General features: G+C 40.4%; 1 protein-coding gene across 2 annotated transcripts in view; it reads left to right on the top strand.

The window, feature by feature from the left end:
* The first annotated feature begins 311 nt into the window (after positions 1 to 311).
* nbeal2 (neurobeachin-like 2) overlaps positions 312 to 10,313 on the top strand; it is a 35,262-nt gene continuing 25,260 nt past the window's right edge. For both annotated transcript variants that reach the window (XM_028579959.1, XM_028579958.1), the window contains exons 1-6: positions 312 to 892; positions 8,200 to 8,288; positions 8,494 to 8,658; positions 9,292 to 9,373; positions 9,749 to 9,861; positions 10,094 to 10,176. In XM_028579959.1, the coding sequence (XP_028435760.1) occupies positions 818 to 892; positions 8,200 to 8,288; positions 8,494 to 8,658; positions 9,292 to 9,373; positions 9,749 to 9,861; positions 10,094 to 10,176 (607 nt within the window). In that variant the 5' untranslated portion in view covers positions 312 to 817. The remainder of the gene's footprint in view (positions 893 to 8,199; positions 8,289 to 8,493; positions 8,659 to 9,291; positions 9,374 to 9,748; positions 9,862 to 10,093; positions 10,177 to 10,313) is intronic.

Raw genomic sequence — 10,313 nt, 5'->3', positions numbered from 1 at the left:
TGAACCAGCTATAAGAGTCTGAAGTTCAGTAGTGTGTGTTTGTGTGTCTTCATGTTATCAGAATGTTGCTTGCTGTGCAGCTTCATCCTCAGTCTACTGAACTTGCACAACAAATTCTTTTGTATCAAAACTATGATAACTTTGCACATGTGATGTCATAGGCTGTCCATTCTGTTGCAAATGCTGCAATATTTTATCAACTTCTCTTTGTCAGTCAGTAAGAGGAGTCCTGGAGAAGCTGTGTGTGTGTGTGTGTGTGTGTGTGTGTGTGTGTGTGTGTGTGTCTTAAGAATGTCAGCCTACCTGTGAGCATACAGTCAACTCATGTCTTGTTAATAGAGTCTGACACTATTTGCTGATAACATGCTGCTGCTCATCACAGATAACACAGGACTGTACACCTCCAGGCTGACCAAATCCTCATGAGCAGCGCCGTCATTTCTTGGTCTTGAGCAAATGGCATCTGTCGCTTCCGTGGGAACTCTCCCCAATAGGAATCACACAGCAACAAGCTCGCTCTAAACGCGGACATGGGTGTTCCTGCTCTAGACATGCATTTCCACGCATTTTTGTTCCTGGTTTTATAATTTAGACAACGATCGCACCGTGGCGACACTCATACCGTGATGCTGTGCTTTTTCATGCCACTGTGATAACTTTGCGTGTCGACACAGAAATCACTTTTGCGTGGATTATTGTGGTCGAATTTGCAGGAATGGTTCCTAGAAGCGTGCCCCTCCTGCGTTTGCGAAACAACTTCAAACAGCCCTGGCTTTGACCATGCTTACCAGTATATGATTTATTTAAAAACAGGATTATGAGCAACCACAAGTGCGGCGGGATGGCATCGAAGGAAAGGCTGTATGAGCTGTGGATGTTATTTTACACAAAGGTGAGTGCAAGTCCGGAAGACCTGACGGTGACACCTGTTGCAGCAGGTCCTCTGCCTGAAGTTTATAACATGACCCGATAAACATGACCATAGTGTGTGTGTGTGTGTGTGTGTGTGTGTGTGTGGGGGGGGGGTCTGTACTGCAGCCGTGCTGTGTATTATCAGGTCTCTGTCATTTGTTGTAAACGGTTACTTGAGGAAGTCGTTCTTTGTGCCTATTTGTACAGCAGCTGTTTATTTACTAAGTGGTGGTGGCTGTCCTGTGCATAGGCTACTAGAACTAGTATATCGTGTCACATGACTGTGTCACTAAGCCATTTCAGCTATTGAAAGCAGTAAGTAATCGTGGTATTTGAAGCAGAGTAACCCACTAAATGAAGTGTGTTTTTGATCCTGTACCTGCGACGCAGGTGTCACTAGACTACTTCCTGTTCCTGTCTTTCCTGTGTCTCTTCCTCACTTAAGCATGTCACATTTAAACCAGAATAGGATTCATTGATGGAGCCTGTTTTATTGTTCACGGAAATATTCTCACTTATTATGGAACATATATTTTTGACTTGGTCCCAGATGCACAATGCCTTAGTCTATAGTTAAAATATTAAATAAGAAACAATACTGGTGTAAAAACTAGTTTGGCCATATCGGGAATTTAGTGTTTTCTGTAGCCTAGCATTTTGATCTCAAATGTTGCCCCTGTGGGTGTCACTGCAGCTCATCCCTTTGGTTGTTCATCAAGGCACTACTTCTCGGTAATAATAACACTGAAAACAAATTAATAGTAACAAAAATATTGCACATGCTGTCATGTCATGTCTCCTTTTGAAGGAAGAAGACAGTTTGGCTGTAAATAAAATGAAGTATTATTATTTAATGTGTTTGCAATATGCTTCCATGCCTGAAGACAGAGAAAACAAGATGAGACTTCTTTCCAAGTTTGCATGCACTCACTGTATGTTCACTGCGGGGCATAAAGACTGCTCTCTTATTATCACAGTGGATCTAAAGGGCAGGTTTCTTCACAAGGAGAAAATCTAGTCATAGACTAGGACATTTTTCATTACATGTCTCTATTGTATGTTCCTTTTAATTTGAGATTAGCCTTAATTCCAATCTAGGAAACCAGACATGCTTTAAACAGTGCAGAAGTCAATGCTGGAATAACTGCAATAATGCTCTAAATGCATCGGTGACAAACCTCTTACAACATCTACTATCAAAGTGGTCATTGTGGACACTTTGAGCACAACCCAGAGGAAGTGTCTTCTAATATGCACTGTTCCTTCCCCTTTGGGCTGCTGCTGCACCACGTGTGACTCCAGATTCACTGAACTTTCCTGGTCTTTAACAAACATAACAAGTTGTTGACACTGTCTCAAGTTATCTGTTGCTAATGCAAGTCGTTGATATGTGTGTGTGTGTGTGTGTGTGTGTGCGCCCTTGGATCTGACTATGACAGCTGTTTAGCATCTCACTGTGCAAGACCACTTCCTCTTGGCTATCAGTTAGTTTTCATCAGTTGCTCCAAGGCTAAAAGAACAACCCGATGAAGGATGGCAGAAGCAAGGGATTTAATTGAGCCCAGTATTCAACGGCACTGCGTTTTGTGACTCAGAAACACAATAGGCTGCAGAAAGACAGCAGAACCTTCAGAGAACAATCATCTGCCTCTACTATTGAAATCACAATGATGTTTTTGTTGCTGCCTTTTAGTCAAGTTGGCACAGATATCTTTTTAACTAGACACAATCCTTCTCTAACTCACAGGCCTTGTATTATGATCACAGAAAGTTTTATATGACTATTGCAAATGAGTCAAACTGGACAAGAGACGGCAGCTATGTTTAACAGGCGTTTTGTTAGAGCTGCAAACAAGCTAGTGCCAATGGCCTGAAACACTGTTTGAGTCACAACAAACACACAAGGCAGATGTCTTTACACCCAGATCTGAATTTCAGGCTGTACATTTTTCAGCCTTGTGTGTCTTTGTTGATGGCAATTTGTCCGTATTCAGATATTTGCTTCAGTCTTTTTTTCAATTTTTTTCTGCATTTATCATCAGCCTCAGTGTACAAGACAAAAAACCTCAGCATCAGTCCATGAACACTCAGTAAACTCATATTAGATTATGGGAGTTTACAGTATATAGTAAAGCTGAGATCAATCCTAACAGTTGGTGCCAACATTTTCGAGTACATGCAGTATCTCAGCCGTCGTTCTGTTTTTACAATAAGAATGCAGAACGTGCTCAAGCTTGTCGGAGATAAAGGAGCTCTGCTTCCTCCGATTATGCAAGAGATCTCACACCCCTTTCAAGATCAGCTGAGGTTCAGGACTGAAAAGCCATTGTAATATAATAAGCAGGCAGGCAATGATAGATACGTTGATGGTTTTCTGTATAACATCTTGTGTTATGGACCATAAATTTGATTATTTGCTATAGTCGAGACAACAGTGTATGGATACATTATAACACAATAGACAAACTTTAATATACAATGTAAACATACAATGTTTACTCACTAAATGCTTCTTGCTTATCAGGTTTGTGCAGTTTTAAGTGGTGAGAGCATGTTAAGCCAAGTGATGCTCATCAAGACTCTTATACAGTACAATGAGCAGAACATGCCTGTCTCTTCAATCTGCTGGAATTAAAAACCACCTTACTGGCACAATTTCAGAGCTCCATATCTCATATTTGAGCTTTTCAGGCCATCATCAATTGCTCATGCCTAACAGGCATAGGCATAAGAGCAACATAAGAGTGCGATCAAATCACGGGGGGAGTAACTTAACTTGTCAGATCGTGTCTGAAGACAACCAGAAGGGTATTGTTTTTGGAAAATAAAGTTTGACTGTACTTTGACAACAGTTTAATCAGTTTTTGTGTTTCGTTACATGCTGGTTGTATGTCTGCAACTAATACTTGTTTTGTTTTTTACTGATTGCGTTGAGGATGAATTTAGCAATTAATAGGTAATTAGGTCCAAAACTGTGACCCAAAATAATGACTCCATGTTGTCTGTTTTGTGTCATGCTATAATACCCAATTTTGTTCAATTTACAGTTATACAAAACTGAGAAAACCAATCAAACCCTCATATTTGATAAGCAGGAGCCATTCGTCTGTTGACGTTGCAGGTAATTTGGGGCTTTTTGGACTGCTAATCAGTCAAACAAACAACAAAAAATTTGAAGACATTAACTTGGACTGTTTGGACATTAGTGAGGAAGTTTTTATGTATACTGAGCTTATGTGGTCCACACAGTGTCTACTGCTGAGAGATAACTTACCCAAGACACACTGAGGTAGACAACTGTGACTCCTAGATGTCATTATTCTGGAGAGTGAAACAAAGAAGCATCTTTCCAAACAGTGTGGACACAGTAAGATGTAAGGCTGGCTGTGAAAAAGTGTGTGATTATCCTGTGATCATTATCTTAAGAGACTGTTAGAGGGATTAATTAAAGCCTGTAGCCTGTAACCATCCACACAGCTGTGGAACTAACTCCCCTACTTGCTAATATTATTATTATTATAAACACACAGTCAACCTGGGTTATACCCTTATTGAGCCATTTGTGTGAAAGGGATATAAGAGAGTCATATTTTCTGGCTCACTGTACTGTGTATTTGTCTCCGTTACTGATCATGCTATGATTCACTTCAATATGAGAGATGCAACAACAGCCACCCCTGCAGTTCACTATGACCGTCCTGTGAGCCTGTGATTGAACTCCCTCGTGTTACCTCGATCTCCCCTGTTTACCAACAGAAGGGCCAACCAGGAAAATCAAAGTGCTCTTTGCTTTCACTCGTGCAGGAAGCCGCAGCGAAGCAGAATGCCAAGCAGCACAGAGCCACACAGCTGCTTTGCCATGTGCAGAGAAATCTGAGATAAATTCCACAGTTTATAGGGGTTTCTACTTCATGGTTGGTGTGTGACATCTGTTCTAATAGCATCTTTATCAAACAAATTCTTCCACGTGTTGCTCTGATCAATGAGTTTTTGATCAATAGTCATTTTGTAAGGGATGCTTTTTAGTGCACAAGTATGTTTTTTTAATGTATTTCTCCTGTTTTTACTTTGCATTAGCAAACCACATTCACTTCGTATTTGTGATCAAATTTTTATTTATTATACGTCACATTTCAGTCTGAGACTGTTAGAGGGATTAATTAAAGCCTGTAGCCTGTAACCATCCACACAGCTGTGGAACTAACTCCCCTACTTGCTAATATTATTATTATTATAAACACACAGTCAACCTGGGTTATACCCTTATTGAGCCATTTGTGTGAAAGGGATATAAGAGAGTCATATTTTCTGGCTCACTGTACTGTGTATTTGTCTCCGTTACTGATCATGCTATGATTCACTTCAATATGAGAGATGCAACAACAGCCACCCCTGCAGTTCACTATGACCGTCCTGTGAGCCTGTGATTGAACTCCCTCGTGTTACCTCGATCTCCCCTGTTTACCAACAGAAGGGCCAACCAGGAAAATCAAAGTGCTCTTTGCTTTCACTCGTGCAGGAAGCCGCAGCGAAGCAGAATGCCAAGCAGCACAGAGCCACACAGCTGCTTTGCCATGTGCAGAGAAATCTGAGATAAATTCCACAGTTTATAGGGGTTTCTACTTCATGGTTGGTGTGTGACATCTGTTCTAATAGCATCTTTATCAAACAAATTCTTCCACGTGTTGCTCTGATCAATGAGTTTTTGATCAATAGTCATTTTGTAAGGGATGCTTTTTAGTGCACAAGTATGTTTTTTTAATGTATTTCTCCTGTTTTTACTTTGCATTAGCAAACCACATTCACTTCGTATTTGTGATCAAATTTTTATTTATTATACGCTAAAAATCTAGCTGTGCCAGGTACACCCTGTAGCTCAAGTGTACCTAAACAACACGTCAAAGCCTCTGCGCTTGACAGGGTACAGAAAAAAATTATACTTCCTATCCTAACCAGAAAAACTAGAAAGCAAAGCTTACATTGTTACATTTAGTCATACTCAGTGTAAAAAATTATGGCTGTCCTCATATCCGTTGTAAAGTCATAAATTCCAAATCACGTCACTTAATTAACCCCTATTATTGTGTTTCTTTGTACATTGTGAGTTCCAGTAGATGTAATTAGAATTGATGACATATTCCGTGCATGGTATTGTCATCAACAACACTGGATGATTAAGCGTCATTAAAAAAAACTGTTATTACATCTTGTATAATGTTAGGGAGGATTCAGTCATTCAGCTACTGTATCTTAAATAAGAAAATAAAACCAAGCCAAGGGAGTGTTGCATATATGTCTTTGTGTCCTTGCCTCTCCTACTCAAGTCACAAATACCTGAATGTCCATAATGCACAAAACATTAGGTTGTTCGGTTAGCTTTACTGTTTTCACAGAGTATATGCATACATTTTAATATTTATAACACATATAGTATGTGTGTGATTCACATCATTTTATTGTTGTGTTTTAATAATTTGCTAATCAGATTTCGTATAATAAAGCTTACAGTGACGTAAAGGCACAATGGCCTAAGCTTTCTCCAAGTGGAAATACAGTAATCATCATCATCATCATATTCTTTATTCAGGACTCAAAAAAATGGTTCATAGCACAATACAAAACATAGCAAAAGGAAAGCAAAATATTCTTTATATTATGACATTCATTGCTTCAACTCGTCACATTTCAGTCTGTCTGTGCTCTTATACTGAGAGGCTCAGTGACCTATATTCCAACTCAGAAAGCGTCTTTTTGATGTGTTCAATTTATAAAAGCATAGATGTAGTCCCGGTGCTTCATTGTTGCTGTGGGAAGTTGTTTTTTTTTTTCTTATAGAGGCCTCTCTCATATCTGCTCACAACTGTAGCACTAAAACCAAAAGAGGAAGGGCTTTGATGAGAAGTCAGCGTACGAAGGAAATAAGCTACGGTTAAAGTGACATGTAATTTCCTGGTTGCTTGCTTGACGTTTGGAAGATCCGAAAGGAGCGAGTCAGACGCTGGTGCTGGTTAAGGCTCGGTGTGTGCAGCTTCTGAGCTGCTGGCTGGAGACTACGCCGAAGCCTCATCTGAGACTGGGTTCGCCAGAACCTGGCACCCTGCTCAGCCACATACAATGAGAGATGGACTGGCTCATGAGTCAATGCCAGTTGGTAATGTCCTTTTAACATTAATAATTGGAAATGTGTTCAGAGTTTATTGCATTAGCTTTAATTTTCTTTAGAGGAACTGTGACAATTAGCTAAACATTAAACATGCAGTGAGCTACAGCAGTATGTTGCAGCTATGTACTGTGGCATCAGTTGCAGCACACTATACATAGCTATCTTTGACCTTTTTTGCTGGTTGGCTAAGGGGAAGTACCTGATTTATTATTCCACCATGTGCTGTTTGCTCTACTGTATGTTATTTGTGTACAATGAGTCAGTCACAACTCATGTCTTCCCTCATGCTGCCTTAGTTAATTAAAATGTTCAGGTTGTTTCAACGCATGGTACATACAAAGAACATTTCGAGATGTCCTGTGTTTTTGCGATTTGATTATTGAAATACTGGGTTCCAACAAGAAGCACCACTTGTCTGAACGTTCAGGACGTATAAAGCATAATTTGGCTTTATATAAAATGTTTTGAAAAGAGCAAAATTATTCAGTTTAAAGTTGTTTCTCTGTGGTGAACTGTGTGACATTTGGTTTTTGTGAAATTGAGAGACTGATATGAGGAGGGAAGAGTGGCAGGATATGTTGCACTGCAGAGGCTGATCGAAGCTGTGATACCAACTGTTTGTATGTAAACATCCTTGCACAATTGAAACCATCTTAAATGATACTATAAGACGCAGCGACGCAGGAATGTCTTGTGAAGGACAATGCCATGCGTACAATGAGAAGATGTTATTTAATGTTGACCGCTGTATACTGAGTTTATGACTGAACCAAGGGAACATTTTGTTTCTTTTAACCTCCCTGTTTTGAAAAGGGAAAGAATTGGCTCATGTGTTCCACTCTGTGAGTTACATCTCTTTGCAACATCCTGTTACCAAAACAGATCACATGATTTAGTCAGTGCCATGTCTTCAGCCAGTGTGTCACAGTTAAATGCTCAACCTTTTTAAGAGTAGTGCCACAACAACTGAGCACAAGCAAAGAACATGTTCCATTGATATTTCTTGTGTAACCACATTTTTTTTTCGCATGCACTTTTATTTACTAACTCTGCCCGCTGCACATGACCAGAGGCGTGAAGAAGGCCACTTTCTTGCCTCATGGGTTCTTTTTTCCTTCCTGCAGAAAGACGTGGGCTATCTGCAGCAGTGGCTGGAGGCGTTTGTGGCATCCTTTGAGAGGCTCATAGATGTGCAGTCACTGGAGCCTCGAAGGTGAGTACTAACAGTTCACAAACTACATAGCCAGAAGCTCTTACCAGTTTGTACTCCCCAAAGCAGGATGAACTCTGACCTTCTGTAGAGGAACCATTTTGACATGTTTATTTTACGCGTGAACGCCCCTATTACAATGCCCTTTGCCTCTTTCCTACTGCCTCTCACCACCTCTCTTCCCACATCCTCCTCTCCCATCTCCCAGGCTGGAGGAGTGCAGCTCAGAGGTGCCCTTGCTCCCAAGGGAGGTCCTGGTGCTCCTCGGCACCCAGTTATGTCAGAGTGCGGTGCACCTCTCCGACGCCACCGAGCCCAATGGCACCACCCCTCACCCCCTGCTCCTCATCAAGTTCTTCATCATTGTCTGCAGGTGAGGGCCAGCTGCTGTGTACAGTATACAGTATGCATCATCATCATGGCTGTAAACACTACATAGTGGAACTGTTGTGCCTATGAAAGTATTGGGAAAATCAATTACAGATGTTATCATGATGACAAGCAGTCTCCAGTCATTAGGTCATTAGGTATATATTAGCTAGTATTATTTGTAGAAATATAATATATATATATGAAATAGTATTATTAATACACAATACCAATACCATATAATTAGGCTGTTGGACATATCATTTTAGGGATAAAATAATATTTTAGGTAGGTACCAGAGACTAAATTGGAATTTGGAAATAAAAATGTACCTGAAACTTTTAACGTAATGCAAACAATTAGATAATTTTGTCTTATTCCTCATTAGTACTACATTTGTACCAATAACAAAAGAGGCAATGGTGATAAAAGGGAACCAGATTAATTAGTTGTTGTTTTTTTTTTACTTTTCCAGAAATTGCATTGCAGATTGTGCAAAGCGGCTGCAACTCAGTGTCAGGAATTGTCTCTTACATTTTGTGCATCCACTGTAATTGTCAGTTTTTGCCTACAATGACCATATTGTGTAAGCAGAGTTTCTTAACACTCAATTGCATAAGTTTCTCTCTTCTTCTAGGAATATGGAGAACATCGACCCAGACAAGACTCCGGGTTTTGTTTTTGAAACCATCAAGCTTTTGAATATCTGTTTGGACCAGGTAAGTCCATTAATAACAGTAGCTCAAACCAGACAAAAATGTATTGATATATGACTGGGCTTGGCTCCACCGCTTGGTCAGTATATCACACATTCAAAGATTATTTAGTAGCCAAACTGTGCAGGAATGTGATGTACAGTAGAGAGACAGTGAAACCTAAACACAATGTATTCTGTTTAGTGTGTAACATCCTCACACAGAAGTAACAGAACTAGTTTACGCTGAAAAGAGAAGTTGGTGTCTTGTCGACCTTCTAATCATTGTACAGGAAAGTGTTGTATTTGTTGCATGTTAAAAGAACATCCGACACAGGTGTCTCTGTTCTGAATATGAGTTACAGATAATGAGTGTTTTTTAAACTTTTATTTTGGACAGCTAAAGAAGGGACAAGGGGAGCAGTCGTCTCTGCAAATGGTTGTGCAGTATGGACTCGTGCTGTGTGAAAGTCTCTTTGACCCTTATCAGACGTGGAGGAGATGCCGGGCAGGGTGAGTGTGTGCTGCTTCACCCTGTGTGAATGTGTGGGAGGTGGAATTTAGTCACACAAAGACTCAAATACTATCTTATGCATTTAACATCTTGGCCAACCTTTTGTGAACACCCTGTTGTGTGTAAGCCTTGAAGTCAACCCTCATTAGATCCAGCAGTGGCAATGGCAGTCCTTGACTGACTGGGCGTGATTTGAGTCAATGCGGTGACTCAAAGCTTTGTGTGTTACAGGGAGGAGGTGAGCTTGGTGGAGAGAAGCAAGTATAAGTTCTCCCCGTTGGCCTTGCCAGAAGAGCTGTCTGCTCTTTACCATGGTGAGACACTCCCTTTTGTTTTCTCTACCACTCTGAACTCTGTCAGACCTCACATACCACAATAATCAAACTGTTCCCACTGCAGCTTAGATCTGTCATCTTTGTCTTGAAAAGCAATGACCTTTTTTCCTCCAAAT

Source organism: Perca flavescens, chromosome 6, assembly GCF_004354835.1.
Source record: "Perca flavescens isolate YP-PL-M2 chromosome 6, PFLA_1.0, whole genome shotgun sequence".
In the NCBI taxonomy this organism is placed as follows: Eukaryota; Metazoa; Chordata; class Actinopteri; order Perciformes; family Percidae; genus Perca; species Perca flavescens.
Note: the sequence above shows the minus strand (reverse complement) of the source record. Positions and strands in the feature narration are given on the sequence as shown.